The sequence below is a fragment of the Entelurus aequoreus genome, linkage group LG25 (assembly GCF_033978785.1).
Source record: "Entelurus aequoreus isolate RoL-2023_Sb linkage group LG25, RoL_Eaeq_v1.1, whole genome shotgun sequence".
Lineage (NCBI taxonomy): Eukaryota > Metazoa > Chordata > Actinopteri > Syngnathiformes > Syngnathidae > Entelurus > Entelurus aequoreus.
The window spans coordinates 41,166,299-41,187,214 of NC_084755.1; the positions used below are offsets into that span (position 1 = coordinate 41,166,299).

The 20,916-nt window shown below is 40.2% G+C and overlaps 1 protein-coding gene across 1 annotated transcript in view; it reads right to left on the reverse strand.

Annotated features, from left to right (window-relative positions):
- Positions 1–19,379, reverse strand: part of ddx47 (DEAD (Asp-Glu-Ala-Asp) box polypeptide 47) — a 25,691-nt gene extending 6,312 nt beyond the window's left edge. Inside the window, exons 1-8 of the mRNA XM_062037178.1 lie at positions 19,203–19,379; positions 18,957–19,050; positions 5,802–5,990; positions 5,645–5,716; positions 1,500–1,618; positions 1,354–1,425; positions 1,166–1,282; positions 150–296 (exon numbers count right to left, since the gene is read on the reverse strand). Coding sequence (XP_061893162.1) covers positions 150–296; positions 1,166–1,282; positions 1,354–1,425; positions 1,500–1,618; positions 5,645–5,716; positions 5,802–5,990; positions 18,957–19,050; positions 19,203–19,325 — 933 coding nt within the window. The 5' untranslated portion in view covers positions 19,326–19,379. The remainder of the gene's footprint in view (positions 1–149; positions 297–1,165; positions 1,283–1,353; positions 1,426–1,499; positions 1,619–5,644; positions 5,717–5,801; positions 5,991–18,956; positions 19,051–19,202) is intronic.
- Positions 19,380–20,916: the final 1,537 nt, after the last annotated feature.

Genomic DNA, 20,916 nt, shown 5'->3' on the forward strand with positions numbered 1-20,916 from the left:
AAGTAAAGAGCATGATAAAACATAGTAAGCGTCTTCGGACATGTTGAATTATGCACATGTGATATAGAGTCATTCATTAGCATGAAGCCAACATGGAGACACAGAGAAATAAACATGACTTTCTCTACAAATGCATGCAAGTGTTGCACCTGACTCATCTGGCCGTGGAGAGGGATGGCAGTGATGCCAAGATTCCTCAACAAGAGCGCCACCCGCTGGGCATTGTTGCAGGTGCTGCAGAAGATCATGAAGGTGTTGCCAGCCAGCTCGTTGAGGATGGAGACCAGGTAACAGTCCTGCACCACACAACATCAACCCCTCAAAATCCTTGACCGAAAACCACAACACCACCATCATTGTTTAGTTCTCCAAAAATATAGATTGTTAAATTTAGCTAACATTCAAAGATTAGCATCAATACGAATGGCCCATCGAATCTTAAATAACACTGCACCAGCGCCACTTAAGCACTTTGTCCAGTTTACATCTGCTGTGACAACTAGAAACACACGAGCCTCCACCAGGGGGCAGTGTAGCATACCCAGATGTAAAACCTCTTTTGCACAATCAGCCTTTTCATATAAAGCCATAAAGGAATGGAACGACCTCACAACAAACTTGAAAAGTCTAACAGATGACTCTTCATTCACAATTGAAGTTAAAAAGTGGCTTTGGAGCAATCAAAGCTGCTCACACGGTCACTAAGATGGGCATTATGTTTGACACATCAACCTAATGTGTATTATATGTATCCATGAGAGCATTTTTATTGTAAATTGTGAGGTGTGTGTGTTAAAATCATGCTTGTTTTTACAAATGATGACAGATGTGAACAAAAGCATGTATTGTCTTTGTGTGATGATGTAAATGAGGTGTGCTTGTATTGTATATTAAGTATGTGTCCATGAAAGGGCATTTTATGACTTTTTTCTTTATAATTGTGTATGATTTTATTGTCATAATTTTATTGCATGATTTTTGTATCCCTTTAATTTAGGTAGCCAGGGACTGCAGATGGAAATGAGCTATAATCTGGTACAGAACATATCTGTCTTTGAGCTTAATGTTTCTGTACATTGTCCCTTCAAATAAAGACTAAACTAAACTAAACATGGTCACAGCACAGCACAGCACACAGGTGTGGAAGCAGAATGGAGTCCACTACCTTGAACTTGGACGGGATGAAGATGTAATACTGCTGCAGTTTATCTACAGTGGAGTACTTGGTGGAAACGGCACACTTGACTGGGTCTTTAAGCGCCGCCCGCTCTAGTTTCTGGACCTGTATACGAGCCAAGGACGACAAGTTGGTGTGTGTGTGGGCACAAACGGACGACAGAACACCTCCATTACCTTTTTGGTCATAGTGGCGGAGAACAAGAAGGTGCGTCTGTCCCTGGGAATCACTTTCAGGATTTTATCCACCTGACCATTTCAAAAATGAATACTCCATCTATAGTTTGTGGATTGAAAACAATTCAAGACATTTCACGTCTCACCTCGGTCTCAAAGTCCATGTTAAGGATTCTGTCTGCTTCATCCATGACAAGAAACTTCAGCGCTCGCAATGAGAAGCCCCGCGTGTTCTCCAAGTGGTCTATTAGTCGACCAGGTGTGGCTGAAAACATATTTGTGTATTAGACATGTAATATATATGTGGAGGCCTCACACCAGGGATGGCTGATGTGGGCTAAAATCATTACTGCTATATACTGTATATATATCTATATATATACACAGTACATGGCAAAAGTTTGGACACACTTCATTTCAATGACTTTTCTTTAATTTCATGACTATTTACATTGTAGATTGTCACATAAAAACTATGACACCTGTGAAGTGAAAACCATTGCAGGTGACTACCTTTTGAAGCTCATGGAGAGAATGCCAAGAGTGTGCAAAGCAGCAATCAGAGCAAAGGGTGGCTATTTTGAAGAAACTAGAATATAAAACATGTTTTCAGTTATTTTACCTTTTTTTGTTAAGTACATAACTCCACATGTGTTCATTCATAGTTTTGATGTGACAATCTACAATGGAAATAGTCATGAAAATAAAGAAAACGCATTGTTAAGTACATAACTCTCTGTCGATTATTACTTCGATTAATCGATTAATAATCGGATAAAAGAGACAAACTACATTTCTATCCTTTCCGGTATTTTATTGAAAAAAAACCAGCATACTGGCACCATGTTGTGGACATTGGGGGTGCAGCATACACCAATAATAACACAGAAATGTAACTCATCAGAACTGAATCAGATATTGTACACGTTTATGTTGTTGTTTTGATGTGACAATCTACAACGTAAATAGTCATGAAAATAAAGAAATCACATTGAATGAGGAGAAGGTGTGTCCTAAATTTTGGCCTCTACTGTACACACACACACATTTTATATATATATATATACACATACTGTATATGTGTATATATATATGCGTGTGCATATATATATATAAATATATATATACACACACACATATACAGTATATATATATATATATGTGTGTGTGTGTGTGTGTGTATGTATGTATGTATATATACACACAGACACACACACACATACATACATATATATGATATACATTAGGGCTGCAACAACTAATCGATTAAAATCGATTACCGGTACTAAAATAGTTGGCGATTCATTTAGTCATCGATTCGTTGGAACTATGCTATGCGCGGAGGCTTTTTTTGTTGTTTTTTTTGTTTTATAAACCTTTATTTATAAACTGCAACATTTACAAACAGCTGAGAAACAATAAGTACAAAACCAGTACAAAACAGCGTACGTCTCATGAGGTGGCGTAAGCTAGCCAATGATGTGGTCGTGTGCAGCTCACGTGACGACGGCGTCTCCTTTGCTGGAAACATTCGAAAAATGGCGCAGGAAAACACGACCGATAGTATAGTGGAGAAACATCTTGAGGTTATTGCTTCAATTTAGAAAAGTGTACGACCTAAGTCGTCAAAAGTGTGGGAACACTTCACTTTAAAGACTTCAAAGAAGAGCGTTTCCTGCAAAATGGCACGGAAGTACAACATTGCTTCAGAAGCACCTGAAAAGGAAACATGTTGCAGCCATGGATGAAGGGAAAAACTAACAGTAAGTAACTTTTTAAGTCCATAGTGGCAACAAGCATTCATGAGTTCAGCTTTTTTGTAAGTAACTTTAACGTTATGCCTTTGTTGCAACGCAGGGCTGATAATGTGTCTCCGGCACATTTGACTCCGTTTTGAGAGAGAAAACGCACGGTTACCAATTTGGAAATAAACGTAACGGACAGAAATATCTCAGGTTGGTTTCATAATGGATCAATGTAGCCGGGCCGATAAAGCTATATAAATATATTTAGATTTGAGTGACGCTTATAACTAAACGTTATGAAGGTGCTGGAATATTTCATGCTATTATTCAGAGGCAGCCTAAAATGAATCCTTTATTATTCACAACAGAAACGTGTACAATATCTGATTCAGTTCTGATGAGTTACATTTCTGTGTTATTATTGGTGTATGCTGCACCCCCAATGTCCACAACATGGTGCCAGTATGCTGGGTTTTTCAATAAAATACTGGAAAGGATAGAAATGTAGTGTGTCTCTTTTATCCGATTATTAATAGATTAATCGAAGTAATAATCGACAGATTAATCGATTATCAAGTTAATCGTTAGTTGCAGCCCTAATATATATACACATATACATATTAGGGTTGTGTCAATACCAATATTTTGGTACCAGTACCAAAATGTATTTAGATACTTCTCTAAATAAAGGGCACCACAAAAAATGTTACTATTGTCTTTATTTGAACAAAAAGTCTTAGTGTACATGAAACATATGTTTATTATTGTAATTTAGTCCTTAAATAAAATAGTGAGCATACTAGACAACTAAACAATATATTTTGCGATAGACATGTAATCAATATCAATATGAAATGCATTTGATAAAACAGTGGATAAATACACGTTTTTGGTGGAAAATAATCTTGGTTGCATGCCTACTTGGTCTAGTTAATTAACCAAACAGGAAGTGGTGGTTAAATGGGAGGGACACGCTAAACAGCCAATGGCGTAACACTATCAACCATCACTTCTGGTTGCACCATCTCGCTGTTGATGTCTCTGTACAGAGCGAAATAAATACAAAATGAGTGCTGCAGAGGGCGAAGAACGAGTGAATAAAATAGGAAAAGTCCGGTTTTTGGATTTTGTCAAAGGCACCGTAGTCACCCTCATTTTTTCTTTTCAACCAACGTCCACTTTTTAAAAGTCAAATTCTGTATCTTACATTGAATGAAAATATATTCAAGTGCAGTTTGATGTTGAAGTACTGTAAAGTAACTAGGGTTGTACGGTATACCGGTACTAGTATAGTATCACGGTACTAATGAATCAAAAACGGTACTATACTCTGTGTGAAAAGTACCGCTTCTCAATGGGCATAAAGACGCGTGGTGACATTGCTGGTTTTACGAGCAGAGGAGCATGTTGGGCAGCGCACACACACAGAGTACTTACAAGCAGACACAGTGTGTAGACAGAAAAGGGAGAATGGACGCAAAAGTCAAGATAAAGGTGAAGTTGTAACACTGAAACACCCTCAGGAAGAGCTGCTTTAACACATGGCTAGCTAGTTAGCGGCTAACATCCATCCACAGTGTTTTAGCTACTTCTAAATCACTAATCCTGGCCTTCACAGCAACAAATAAAGTAAGTTTCTTACAAGTATCATTATCACTGGAGGACAAAGAACAGCTAAACATGCTTCACTACACACCGTAGGAGGATACAATAGCTCACCGGCGTCACAATGTAAACAAATGCCATGGGTGGATCTACACCTGACATCCACTGTAATGATACCAAGTACAAGAGCGTATCTAGTCGATACTTCTATGATAACAATATTTTTTTATATTTTTTTCATTTTTTTAAAATTCATATTATGTTTATAAAGTCAGTAAATATGTCCCTGGACACATGAGGACTTTGAATATGACCAATGTATGATCCTGTAACTACTTGGTATCGGATCCATACCTAAATGTGTGGTATCATCCAAAACTAATGTCAAGTATCAAAGAAGAGAAGAATAAGTGATTATTACATTTTAACAGAAGTGTAGATAGAACGTGTTGAAAGAGAAAATAAGCAGATATTAACAGTAAATGAACTAGTGGATTAATAATCAATTTTTACAGTTTGTCCCTCATAATGTGTACAAAATAATAGGTGTATAAATGACACAATATGTTACTGCAGACTAATTAGGAGTCTTTGTTTGTTTACTTACTACTAAAAGACAAGTTGTCTAGTATGTTCAACATTTTATTTAGGGACTAAATTACAATAATAAACATATGTTTCATGTACACTAACATTTTTTTGTTCAAATAAAGACAATAATGACATTTTTTGTGGTGCCCTTTGTTTAGAAAAGTATCAAGTAGTATCGAAATACATTTTGGTACCGGTACCAAAATATTGGTATTGGGACAACTCTACTTTCTATAGTGTTTGAGATATGTTGAGTCTGCAAGTGGTTTGGCGTCACGAGGAACAAAGGTATGGAAATATTGTACCGTTTGACTTGACATGAATGGGAATACTGGTTCCTCTGGCCTTACCGATGACAATGTGGGGTTTTTTGGCCAGCACCAAAGATTGGGACATCATGTCAATTCCTCCAACTACGACAGCTGCAGAAAACATGGGACAGGTGGTAACCAGGCACGGAATACTCTTGCATCACTGTGAACATCCTGGTCTTTCCAGACTACGTACCACACTTGACACCGATGCTGGAACCCAGGGCCTCAAACTGCTCGGCGATCTGGAAGGCCAGCTCTCTGGTGGGGGTGAGGACCAGGGTGTGGAGCCTTTGCGGTGACGCCAGCAGTGACTGGAGGATGGGCAGAGCAAAGGCAGCCGTCTTTCCTGATCCGGTCTCTGCCAGGCCGATAACATCCTTTCCTTCACGGCAAGAAGATAAATATGAATACTAGAAGAAGGTTGTACACATGCTATATTAAAGGCCTACTGAAATGCGATTTTCTTATTCAAACGGGGATAGCAGGTCCATTCTATGTGTCATACTTGATCATTTCGCGATATTGCCATATTTTTGCTGAAAGGATTTAATAGAGAAAATCGACGATGAAGTTTTTGTCGCTGATAAAAAAGCCTTGCCTGTAGCGGAAGTAGCGTGACGTCACAGGTTGTGGAGCTCCTCACATCTGCACATTGTTTACAATCATGGCCACCAGCAGCGAGAGCGATTCGGACCGAGAAGGCGACGATTTCCCCATTAATTTGAGCGAGGATGAAAGATTTGTGGATGAGGAAAGGGAGAGTGAAGGATTAGAGGGCAGTGGAAGCGATTCAGATAGGGAAGATGCTGTGAGAGGCGGGTGGGACCTGATATACAGCTGGGAATGACTACAACAGTAAATAAACACAAGACATTTATATACTCTATTAGCCACAACACAACCAGGCTTATATTTAATATGCCACAAATTAATCCCGCATAACAAACACCTCCCCCCTCCCGTCCATATAACCCACCAATACAAATCAAACACCCGCACAACACACTCAATCCCACAGCCCAAAGTACCGTTGACCTCCGCAAAGTTCATACAGCACATATATTTCCCCAAAGTTACGTACGTGACATGCACATAGCGGCACGCACGTACGGGCAAGCGATCAAATGTTTGGAAGCCGCAGCTGCATACTCACGGTACCGCGTCTGCGTATCCAACTCAAAGTCCTCCTGGTAAGAGTCTCTGTTGTCCCATCTCCACAGGCCAATGGTAAAGCTCGACTGTCATCTTTCAAGAATGTAAACAATGAAACATCGGCTGCGTTTGTGTTGCTGCAGCCGGCCGCTAATACACCGCTTCCCACCTACAGCTTTCTTCTTTAGTGTCTCCATTGTTCATTGAACAAATTGCAAAAGGTTCACCAACACAGATGTCCAGAATACTGTGGAATTTTGCGATGAAAACAGACGACTTAATAGCTGGCCACAATGCGGTCCCAAAATGTCCTCTACAACCCGTGACGTCACGCGCAGGCGTCATCATACCGAGACGTTTTCAGCAGGATATTTCGCGCAAAATTTAAAATTGCACTTTAGTAAGCTAACCCGACCGTATTGGCATGTGTTGCAATGTTAAGATTTCATCATTGATATATAAACTATCAGACTGCGTGGTCGCTAGTAGTGGCTTTCAGTAGGCCTTTAATATAATATTATGCTAAATACACAGCATTTAAATCAGGGATGTCCAAACTACGGCCCGCCGACAACTTCTATTTGGCCTGCGAAACGTCATGAGTTAAATTACGAATCTAATTAATTTCAACAGCCAGCCATTGTTACTGCAATTGTGTTTCCATTAAGTGGACAATGCAAGTAATTCGGGTCAATTACCTTTAATTACGCTCTGAATTGATTTATGTGCGGCGTGTACTTATGTGACCCAATGCAAACAACCTTACCTAGTCATGGTGCAAGTAAAAAACTAAAATCCAACCAACACGAAAAGTCAACGGACATGGTCACACATGACACAACCTGCTCACTGAACTTTGTGGATATTATAAACAATGTCCATGCCCCATAAAAAAATTCAAAATTACTCCCATTCAAATCCATTGCAAAGCATGATGGGAAAAATGCAAAACACTCTCCACACTTATCCATGTTTGGCGCATTTTAGCTGCTTGATGTTTCTGTTTGATTACAAAACTTTAAGGAGGTCGTCACGGAAGTAAACAAGGTAGGAGTCGAACTTTCACACTCTTAACAAATTATATTTATGATGTATCCATTATATGAACACAACATGTACACATACAGTGGGGCAAAAAAGTATTTAGTCATCCACCCATTGACAATCAATGGGTGGCTGACTAAATACTTTTTTGCCCCACTGTATGTGTGTTATATATATATATATATATATATATATATATATATATATATATATATATATATATATATATATATATATATATATATATATATATATATATATATATGTACACACACACACATATATAAATATATATACATGTTCACACATATATTCACAGTATATACACATATAAACACACACATAAATACATATATATATATATGTACACACACACATATATAAATATATATACATGTTCACACATATATTCACAGTATATACACATATAAACACACACATAAATACATATATATATATAAACATGTTCACACATATATTCACACTATATACACACACATAAATACATATATATATATAAACATGTTCACACATATATTCACACTATATACACACACATAAATACATATATATATATATAAACATATATATATATACACACACACGCACACACACACACACACACACACACACACACACACACACACACACACACACACACACACACACACACACACACACACACACACACACACACACACACACACACACACACACACACACACACACACACACACACACACACACACACACACACACACACACACACACTGATGGAACGAGATATTTTCCATATATCCATATTTAAGTGTTACTTCTTTCTAAAAACTCCTATAGTCATATTTACATCAGCTAATGTCTCGTGTGGTACAAAGTGCTTGGATTCGAGTGTCCTTGAGTAGACAGGCAGAGCGCTGTTGAGACTGCCATAACATTCCTGAGATAACGAGCACAGGGGAGACCGAGCTAGACCGATCTGGACCGGGCTAGGGAACGCTTGGGTGCTGGATTGGTCTCATTATTGCCAAAGCTTTGACAATAAACAACGAAATACCAACTACTGCTTTTGGTGGTCAATTTAACATCAGCCTATTTGCCATTAAAAGAACTTGGGAGTGGACAGCAGACTTTGACTTCCTTGGGAGGAAGAGCTGTCGACGCAACAATTTGGGGGCTTCGTCCGAGATGGCACGCTGTTGATCGATGACTTCTTGCAATCTTCTGGACAGACTCAATTGGCCAATTCAAGGTGAGCAGAACCTTTCTTTTTAGATAAAATCTGCGTTAGGAGTCTGTCCTGAAGTCTGTAAGTCAAACACTATATTGTACCCCAGACGCAGAGTTGTGATTTCGATAGATTGATTGCATTTTTGCCGAGCCTGCCATTGCATTTAAATTGTAAATAAGTGGTCAACTCACGGCATTGTGTCTCGATTACCGTGACGGGCAGTTTCATTGACGAGTGAACTAATAGTTGGGTGTGGCTCACCCTGGGTAGTTGGTCGCCGCCTAAAAGAGCAAGCGGGTTGATAGATCCCAGTGTGATAAGACACTAAAACTAAGGAAGCGGGTTGATAGATCCCAGTGTGATAAGACACTAAAACTAAGGAAGCGGGTTGATAGATCCCAGTGTGATAAGACACTAAAACTAAGGAAGCGGGTTGATAGATCCCAGTGTGATAAGACACTAAAACTAAAGAAGCGGGTTGATAGATCCCAGTGTGATAAGACACTAAAACTAAGGAAGCGGGTTGATAGATCCCAGTGTGATAAGACACTAAAACTAAAGAAGCGGGTTGATAGATCCCAGTGTGATAAGACACTAAAACTAAGGAAGCGGGTTGATAGATCCCAGTGTGATAAGACACTAAAACTAAAGAAGCGGGTTGATAGATCCCAGTGTGATAAGACACTAAAACTAAAGAAGCGGGTTGATAGATCCCAGTGTGATAAGACACTAAAACTAAGGAACCGGGTTGGGAGATCCCTTTGCGTTGAGGGCACTAGAATTAAGAAAATATAGACACAATGGCCTTGGAGTGTGACAAACAGAAATGTGATGGCGGCGGGGCAAAATGTGATGATTGGCTACCGTTCAATGATCAATTGAATGGACGGTTGTCGACAATGGAACTAGCAGGTAAAAAAAAAAAAAAAAAAAAAAGGAGAAAAAAAAAGGAGAACGTTCCTTGAAAGGGTTAAGAGGGAGTTTACAATACTCGAAAAGTCGTGAACTCAAACGTCTGGTAAAATAAAATAAAAAATAAATTAAAAAAAAGTAACTGGAAGTTTTATGGTAAAGTGAAACGCAGAGAGTGTGCTGCTGAGTGTGAGTGTGTGAGTGGGAGTGCTTACGCGCGCTCGTGTGTGTGTGTGTGTGTGTGTGTGTGCGCTGGTGAAAATGGAACACTCAGGGAGAGAATTTAAGAGTTTGGTGTATGATAAAAGTAAACGGGGATTACGTGGAAAAACGAAATGCAGCAAAAGAAACGATGATTAATGACAGAATGAACTGATTGGTTTTTTGTCTGCCGCGCATGCGCAAGACAATTCAAACGACCCGCCCAGACTTTGACTGACACCGCCCCCTACTCCAGTGACAAGAGAAGGAGGTATTAACACGCCCCCTCTAAGATTGATCTTGCCTCCGAAAATTAACCCCTTCTACACGTCTGTCCATTTTCCTACGGCAGACATTTTTGACAAATGACATTAACAATAGGGGAAAAGGATGTTTATAACCTTACGTTACGTGAATGGTTTCTAGGACAACAGAAAATAGAAACATTGTGTGAAGTGTAAGGAAGAGTTAGGGAACAGGAGGTTGTTTGTAAAGGAAAACGAAAGTGAAAGAAAGATGAGAAAGTGACAAATGAAGGTATTCGTAAATGGTATGCTGTTGATTGTGGTTAGCTGCAAGTTTGTTTATTTGTTTGTTTAGTTGTTTGAGTGAAATGGGAAGAAATCAATAGGAATAATTAGATGCAAAATAGGGCTAATGACAGAGTAACAAGGAAACGACTACTTAAATTACAGATCGCTGAAGATAAAAGGTTAAAAGAACCAAAAGGTCAAAGATCAGCTAGGGTATATTCAGCAGTGGGTGACCTTGCTTTTGAGTTCCAACAGGTGGAGGAAAGAATCCTCAACAGACGTGCGGTTGGACTCGGGTGGTGGACAACACGATGCTTCAAAGCCAGTCTGGGGTAGACACTGTTTCGGCTGTGACCAGCCTGGTCAGTGGAGTAGTGACTGTCCGAACATTTCCGAACAGGAAAGGTTCCGTCGTGCCAACAAACGAACACGAAGGCGTGTAAGAGGACGCCCACATCAGGAGCCGCAGCAGGAAGTACAGACAGGACCCCTGCTGGACATGAGTGTCAACGGACAATTTTATCAGCCACCCATTCGATTCTGAATGCAGAGGTACCAAAAAAACTGTGTGCTTCCTCTTTAAAGGTCGAAGGCTTCGCTGGGGTCACAAGAAGGTTAACTGTCACCAAACCACTTCCGGTTCAGATTGCTGGACCTCCTTTACAGACTGTACCCTGACATTCAAATCGCAAAGAAGGAACATTCCTGGTGTTACCTGACGGCTGAACCACCCAGCTGCGACACCACTACCAAGCATACCACCGCCTGAAACAACAGGAATGGCTCTAACGGTGAAAACCCTGACTGACTGAGATGCTTCCGTGTGTTCTGCCACCCGACTCGCCATATGTTATGATTATTTATATATGTTGGAACTCAAGGTGTGGCTGCTCATGTTGACCTATCTTTGCAACAGCTAGCATGGTATAAGATGGACACAATTGTGTCCCACATTGTTCCCTTGCTCTCTGTCTCGCCTACAAAACCAAAGAACTTAGGTACAATGATAAGACACGGCGTAGCTGCCAAACATTACACCGACACCCAAATACCACATTTTCAATTGTTTAGGTTTAGCCCATGGTTATGTTAAACACATAACTATGGGCTGCACTTTAGACACCTGTAGGCTACGAGGAGCTAGCAGCTACACAACAGCTGAGCTAAAACGACACATTACACATTTAAGCATATCAAATAATTATACTTGCTCATTACATACACATAGTCGTCAAGACAGAAGTCTGATAGAAAGTATTCAGTAACAAACGTGTCTGCATCATTCAACTTTCTACAACATGAGCTTGACTTAATGAATTATTGGGGCCACCAGGTGTGGTAAAATTTCAAAATACTATTGCTAAAGCATCCGCCATAAGGGTAGTATTTTTCTAGTATTGGTGACAATATAAATATAAGCATATTTTGTTACTTTCACCATATTGAATAAGTTACATAAAAGTTAGGGTTTAGTTGAGTTTGAGTTATTTGTGATATCGCTAAGGGGTCCCCTACCCTAACACCACCCCCCAGTGGACCATAGAGGCTAAAGAGACCTTCATTGACCTCAAACATGACCTGTCCTCCGCTACTTGACTATTAGCTGACCTTTTTCTTAGATGTTTCTGAAAGTGATAGTATGACTAACACAGTCCTTTTTTCAGAAACAGAAGGGGGTGAGTGAGGGTGGATACAGACTCCTTGGAACAAAATCGTCAATCATCCGTCTCTGACACATTCCATAGTTTTAACGTTTTTACCGTGGGTAAGAAGTTATAACTAATTTTAATTTGAAAATAACGATTTTACACATCGATAGTAGTTTAATAGATCAAATTTAGAAAATGGAGGAGGTGAGGGTGAACCATGTATAGTCTTTGATTTCACTGATATGATCAATACGGTACAAGGGAAAAGGTACGTACTGACTTGTGTTGACAATCACAGTGGTTGGCCGGAAGCAACAACAACCTCAAAAGAGGATGCAATATCAGTAATTAAATGACTTGTGAATGACCTAGTACCCCGACATGGTTTCCCCAAAAAGATTAGGTCAGACAACGGCAACCATTTAAAAAAATACTCACTTAGCCTTGGTCGAAAAGGCTTTCGGACTAGAACACAGGTTTGGGGTACCATCCTGAGTCCCAAGGCAAGGTTGAAAGGATGGACCAGAACATTAAAAACTAATTGGCTAAAATCTGTGCACAGACCAAATTTAATTGGATTGACATGTTGCAATTAGCGTTAATGATCATTCGAAGGTCCGTGAATAAAACTGTTTTACCGCCCTTTGAGTTTTTCACCCTATGAGCTGCATACAGGTCAGCCATTCACAGGGCCAGCAGCCCCCCATGGAAGGAGGACTCAGCGTAAAACCAAAATGGTATTTTACACAAAAAATTGCAGAATTTGTGTGCCAGTTCTTCTGTACAGATTCCCTTCCGCCCGCTGAGAGGGTCAAGATCAAGGTCATCAAACGCAAGTGGACGGAGCTCAGGTGGACTGGTCCCTTCAAGGTCGTGGAACGGACGTCCCACGCCCTTCGACTGGCTGGTGGAGGGGACACCTGGTACCACCTCTCCCTCTGCACTACAGCTGAAGAGCCGGACAGATCACCAGGGGATGTCATTGCTGACATCGCCACAACATCTGCCCCTCAGCCCAGGAGACGAGAGAGATTTTCTACCTACATTACTCTTTTCAACTTCTATATTGTATATCCTTGTGTGAGACCAATCCAGTATGCTAAGTGTTTCTTAGTTTTTCTTGCTTGTTTGCAGCATAACTATCTGTGTCGTTACATTAAGTGAAAAGTTTGATGTTTATCCCCGTTTATCCCTTGGGCGTGTTCTACTGTCTTTGTGTCTCAGTTCATCCTTCCTGACGACAGTGACTGACAAGTGTCTAAGAACATACAGCGGACTTTAAATAGACTGGGTCAAAGGGGATAGCAAGACTTATTTTTTGACCTGTGCAGTGTGACTAATTACGGGGGACACAATAGCTATTACCGTGGTAATAACCTCTATATTTGTTACGACTCAACCCTGAACCATTGGTGTCGGATGCAGACAACATACTCTGGTAAGTTGTGCCCATCTTCCCTTTTATGTTGTTTTGGGGCTTGACCTGACTGATACAGACGCTAAAGGAATTATTAAAATTAATGTCCTTGAGAGGGCGTTAACTACCTCTACACCCTCTGTAGCACCTAAAGTACCACCCCACCTCGGTGGTGTTTCAAAGGCTCACATCCGTGCGTGCTAATGACATCACCACCGAAGGCCTGGTAACTTTGACCTTTGACCTTAGGAGCGGGTGCAGACAACCTGTGGCTCAGGTGGATGCCAAAACGTGGGTGACTGTGTTGCTTCTTCCGCTGGACGTCCCTTTTCCCACACTTACCCCGCCCCTTTTAAGTTGACTGACATATGTACCCTTCTGTTGACAATACCACCCGACTTCTTCCCTTTGTGACCCAAAAGCTGAATTACACGCGTTTTCAAATTACAGGACCCTCTCCGTCCCCCAACAAATTGGGTGACATCAACCATTACTGGTGCACCACACTGATAGATGGCTCTAGGATAGGCCCTTAGGCACGAGCTGACTTATTCTGGTGTTGTGGGAAGCACAGATTGTACATTAGAATTCCAAAGTTATCCGTGGGGTTTTGTGCTATGGTTAGACTGGTGACCCCACTCACTCTAGTGGGTACCAAATTAACTCCCCTTGTAACTCCTGTCTCAGCTGCCACTCTAACTCCCCCTTTTCTCACACAACCTTTCCTGTTCCGCATAGCCCTTGACCGCATCCTAGCCAAGGAAGAAGGAGTGTGTGCAATGTTTGGTGACCAATGCTGTACCTTCATTCCTAACAACACTACCCCCGATGGCTCAGTTCAGAGGGCCTTAAAGGGCCTCCAGGCCCTGTCTAGGGACACATTAGGCAGGTGGACTGACCTACTTAAGTCTGTCTTGGTCTCCATTCGGAGTTTTTTTTATTTTTTTTATTTATTTATTTTTTTTGGCCATCATAGCCTCATGCGGTTGCTTTATCGCCCCTTGGGCTAAGTGTCACTAAAGGGGGTCTAGCAAAGTGGTAACTTTAAGACTTTCGAGAATTGTTGGTTTACTTCCCTGACCATGACGACATTGACGTGGACTCCCTCCATCTATCTCCCATGTAAATAAGCTGTTGTTTTATTGCTAGCTTGCTCAAAGAAAAAAAACAGCACCTACTTTAATGTGGGGCGTGCTTTAGAAGTGTTTAACTAGTAGTAAAAGATCTTATAAGAAGATCTTAAAGGGGGAGTGATGGAACGAGATATTTTCCATCACTCCCCCTTTAAGATCTTCTTATAAGATCTTTTACTACTAGTTAAACACTTCTAAAGCACGCCCCACATTAAAGTAGGTGCTGTTTTTTTGAAGATCTTAAAGGGGGAGTGATGGAACGAGATATTTTCCATATATCCATATTTAAGTGTTACTTCTTTCTAAAAACTCCTATAGTCATATTTACATCAGCTAATGTCTCGTGTGGTACAAAGTGCTTGGATTCGAGTGTCCTTGAGTAGACAGGCAGAGCGCTGTTGAGACTGCCATAACATTCCTGAGATAACGAGCACAGGGGAGACCGAGCTAGACCGATCTGGACCGGGCTAGGGAACGCTTGGGTGCTGGATTGGTCTCATTATTGCCAAAGCTTTGACAATAAACAACGAAATACCAACTACTGCTTTTGGTGGTCAATTTAACATCAGCCTATTTGCCATTAAAAGAACTTGGGAGTGGACAGCAGACTTTGACTTCCTTGGGAGGAAGAGCTGTCGACACACACACACAGAAAATGGATGGAATGAATATTCCCATGATTGGAATATAATTGAGTGTTTATGAGAGGATGTTACCTTGCAAGGCCACTGGAATAGTTGGAATAGAATTGAGTGTTTATGAGAGGATGTTACCTTGGAGGGCCACTGGAATAGTTGGAATAGAATTGAGTGTTTAAGAGAGGATGTTACCTTGGAGGGCCACTGGAATAGTTGGAATAGAATTGAGTGTTTATGAGAGGATGTTACCTTGCAAGGCCACTGGAATAGTTGGAATAGAATTGAGTGTTTATGAGAGGATGTTACCTTGCAAGGCCACTGGAATAGTTGGAATAGAATTGAGTGTTTAAGAGAGGATGTTACCTTCCAAGGCCACTGGAATAGTTGGAATAGAATTGCGTGTTTATGAGAGGATGTTACCTTGCAAGGCCACTGGAATAGTTGGAATAGAATTGAGTGTTTATGAGAGGATGTTACCTTGCAAGGCCACTGGAATAGTTGGAATAGAATTGAGTGTTTATGAGAGGATGTTACCTTGCGAGGCCACTGGAATAGTTGGAATATAATTGAGTGTTTAAGAGAGGATGTTACCTTGGAGGGCCACTGGAATAGTTGGAATAGAATTGAGTGTTTAAGAGAGGATGTTACCTTGGAGGGCCACTGGAATAGTTGGAATAGAATTGAGTGTTTAAGAGAGTATGTTACCTTGGAGGGCCACTGGAATAGTTGGAATAGAATTGAGTGTTTATGAGAGGATGTTACCTTAGAGGGCCACTGGAATAGTTGGAATAGAATTGAGTGTTTAAGAGAGTATGTTACCTTGGAGGGCCACTGGAATAGTTGGAATAGAATTGAGTGTTTAAGAGAGTATGTTACCTTGGAGGGCCACTGGAATAGTTGGAATAGAATTGAGTGTTTATGAGAGGATGTTACCTTGGAGGGCCACTGGAATAGTTGGAATAGAATTGAGTGTTTATGAGAGGATGTTACCTTGGAGGGCCACTGGAATAGTTGGAATAGAATTGAGTGTTTAAGAGAGTATGTTACCTTGGAGGGCCACTGGAATAGTTGGAATAGAATTGAGTGTTTAAGAGAGGATGTTACCTTGGAGGGCCACTGGAATAGTTGGAATAGAATTGAGTGTTTAAGAGAGTATGTTACCTTGGAGGGCCACTGGAATAGTTGGAATATAATTGAGTGTTTAAGAGAGTATGTTACCTTGGAGGGCCACTGGAATAGTTGGAATATAATTGAGTGTTTAAGAGAGGATGTTACCTTGGAGGGCCACTGGAATAGTTGGAATATAATTGAGTGTTTATGAGAGGATGTTACCTTGGAGGGCCACTGGAATAGTTGGAATATAATTGAGTGTTTATGAGAGGATGTTACCTTGGAGGGCCACTGGAATAGTTGGAATATAATTGAGTGTTTAAGAGAGTATGTTACCTTGGAGGGCCACTGGAATAGTTGGAATATAATTGAGTGTTTAAGAGAGGATGTTACCTTGGAGGGCCACTGGAATAGTTGGAATAGAATTGAGTGTTTATGAGAGGATGTTACCTTGGAGGGCCACTGGAATAGTTGGAATAGAATTGAGTGTTTATGAGAGGATGTTACCTTGGAGGGCCACTGGAATAGTTGGAATAGAATTGAGTGTTTATGAGAGGATGTTACCTTGGAGGGCCACTGGAATAGTTGGAATAGAATTGAGTGTTTATGAGAGGATGTTACCTTGGAGGGCCACTGGAATAGTTGGAATAGAATTGAGTGTTTATGAGAGGATGTTATCTTAGAGGGCCACTGGAATAGTTGGAATAGAATTGAGTGTTTAAGAGAGTATGTTACCTTGGAGGGCCACTGGAATAGTTGGAATAGAATTGAGTGTTTAAGAGAGTATGTTACCTTGGAGGGCCACTGGAATAGTTGGAATAGAATTGAGTGTTTATGAGAGGATGTTACCTTGGAGGGCCACTGGAATAGTTGGAATAGAATTGAGTGTTTATGAGAGGATGTTACCTTGGAGGGCCACTGGAATAGTTGGAATAGAATTGAGTGTTTAAGAGAGTATGTTACCTTGGAGGGCCACTGGAATAGTTGGAATAGAATTGAGTGTTTAAGAGAGGATGTTACCTTGGAGGGCCACTGGAATAGTTGGAATAGAATTGAGTGTTTAAGAGAGTATGTTACCTTGGAGGGCCACTGGAATAGTTGGAATATAATTGAGTGTTTAAGAGAGTATGTTACCTTGGAGGGCCACTGGAATAGTTGGAATATAATTGAGTGTTTAAGAGAGGATGTTACCTTGGAGGGCCACTGGAATAGTTGGAATATAATTGAGTGTTTATGAGAGGATGTTACCTTGGAGGGCCACTGGAATAGTTGGAATATAATTGAGTGTTTATGAGAGGATGTTACCTTGGAGGGCCACTGGAATAGTTGGAATATAATTGAGTGTTTAAGAGAGTATGTTACCTTGGAGGGCCACTGGAATAGTTGGAATATAATTGAGTGTTTAAGAGAGGATGTTACCTTGGAGGGCCACTGGAATAGTTGGAATAGAATTGAGTGTTTATGAGAGGATGTTACCTTGGAGGGCCACTGGAATAGTTGGAATAGAATTGAGTGTTTATGAGAGGATGTTACCTTGGAGGGCCACTGGAATAGTTGGAATAGAATTGAGTGTTTATGAGAGGATGTTACCTTGGAGGGCCACTGGAATAGTTGGAATAGAATTGAGTGTTTATGAGAGGATGTTACCTTGGAGGGCCACTGGAATAGTTGGAATAGAATTGAGTGTTTATGAGAGGATGTTACCTTGGAGGGCCACTGGAATAGTTGGAATAGAATTGAGTGTTTAAGAGAGTATGTTACCTTGGAGGGCCACTGGAATAGTTGGAATATAATTGAGTGTTTAAGAGAGGATGTTACCTTGGAGGGCCACTGGAATAGTTGGAATAGAATTGAGTGTTTATGAGAGGATGTTACCTTGGAGGGCCACTGGAATAGTTGGAATAGAATTGAGTGTTTATGAGAGGATGTTACCTTGGAGGGCCACTGGAATAGTTGGAATAGAATTGAGTGTTTATGAGAGGATGTTACCTTGGAGGGCCACTGGAATAGTTGGAATAGAATTGAGTGTTTATGAGAGGATGTTACCTTGGAGGGCCACTGGAATAGTTGGAATAGAATTGAGTGTTTATGAGAGGATGTTACCTTGGAGGGCCACTGGAATAGTTGGAATAGAATTGAGTGTTTAAGAGAGTATGTTACCTTGCAAGGCCACTGGAATAGTTGGAATAGAATTGAGTGTTTATGAGAGTATGTTACCTTGGAGGGCCACTGGAATAGTTGGAATAGAATTGAGTGTTTATGAGAGGATGTTACCTTGGAGGGCCACTGGAATAGTTGGAATAGAATTGAGTGTTTAAGAGAGTATGTTACCTTGGAGGGCCACTGGAATAGCTTCCACTTGGATCTTTGTGGGAGTCTTCCATCCCAGTTGATCACAAGCCTCACAGAGCACCTCGGTGACTCCCTATTAGCGTAAAGACACATTTAGACACAACTGAACTGTTCACATTTTGTAAAGTGAGGAAGAAACAATGTTGACATATTTTATATTAGCTCCTACTCGTTGTTGTATTTGGCGCCGACAGCAAAATGTGTGTTTTTTTTAAGTAAACTTACCAAATCCTTGAAGGTCTTTACCGCCTCTTGACTTTCACATGCGTGGTCGTCATTGTTGTCGGGGTCGCTAATCGAATCTTGATGTTTATTGTCGGTGTTCGACTCGGAGCTTTTCTCCGCCATGCTTGTGTGTCGCCTCGACGTCTTCTACTCTACTGCGCAGATGCGGAAACACGTCATGTGGAAACCGCAAAGGTTCATGGGAATTAGTGTTTTTAGGAAAGGCACCGCTTGATAAAAATGTTTCAATGTAAATGTGAATTATATCTCATCTGATTTTAAACCTATTCCAAAAAATGATATTTAAAGTACTGCATACTAAATGTGTCTTAAATTTCGCATTAATTTAAAGAAATAATTGACAGTTTTAGTAATAACAGGTATGTTTTACAAAATCATTTGACTGTAGCTATTATTGCAATATAACGTGAAAATTGTAACTTAGAAATGTTTGTCAACATTATTATGCTCCAAGCAAAAAATGTTCTACATAAATGTGGATTTATGAAAGTAAAACCTATATTTTCTAATTGGCTTGATAATTTAAAATGATCAATTAAATCTTGGAAACTGATTAGAAATACAAAAGCCCTTAAATTATTTCTTTATTGCAGAAATCTTAAGTGATTTAGATTAGACTTTTTTGTCTGTTTGAATTGTGTATCCTATCCTATTTTTTTTAATTATTCCATCCATCCATTTTCTACCGCTTGTCCTTTTTTTGGGGTGGCCGGGGGTGCTGGAGCCTATCTCAGCTGCATTCGGGCTGAAGGCGGGGTGCCAGGCCCGGCCCTAACCAATCTGGCGCCCTAGGCAAGATTTTAGGTGGCGCCCCCCCACATCGGCAGTGAAGTGTATATACTCACAAGAAACCCAATAGCTTTGTCTTTGACCTTTTTTTTTTTACTTAAAGAAAGCAAATTAACAATCAGAATAGTTAACAAGATTTAAAAAAATATGGATGAATAAATGAATACAAAAAATAAAAAATGAATATATGAAATACAATATTTTTTACATACGTAAACACAAAATAAAACGTGTCAACAAGTTGCATAAAATAAATTAAAAATACAATATAAATAAGGCACTGCACAAAACAAGATATCAAACCAGTATGACTTTAACAACTATATTACAAAAAAAGGGGATCCTACAGAGTTCTCTGTTTGTGCTTTTTAATATTGCATTAACTAGAATGACTTACAAATTACTGTACACCAGGGAATACTGTAATTACCTAATGTTACATTATTATTTTCCATAACAATTTAGCCCCTTTCCACAATATTAACCCGACGTTAAAACAGAACTAGCTATTTATTGATTAGCAATTGCCGAATCATGTAACATTAGCTTAATGCTAAAAAGCCAGGTTACTATCACATTCTGTAACAGACAAATAATTTCATGTAGGCTAACGTTACCTACCTGCTACCTCTGTCTTTTTCTCGTTTCTCCTCTTCTTTTCTCTTTTTTCTTCCCTGGGCACCTGACAGTTTTGGCCGTTTTGACATCTTGTGTTGATTTTTTTATGTGGTGACGTCCAAAAAGAGTCATGATACGGAGAGGGAGGGGGCGCACCCTGCCGGGGGAGGGGGGGGGCGTAATGTTGTAACAAATAATATTTCTATTAAATAGGCTTTACTTTGCATTTTAATTAACGTGGGATTATTTTATGTATTTAGAAATAATAGTACCAACTTTTTTTTTT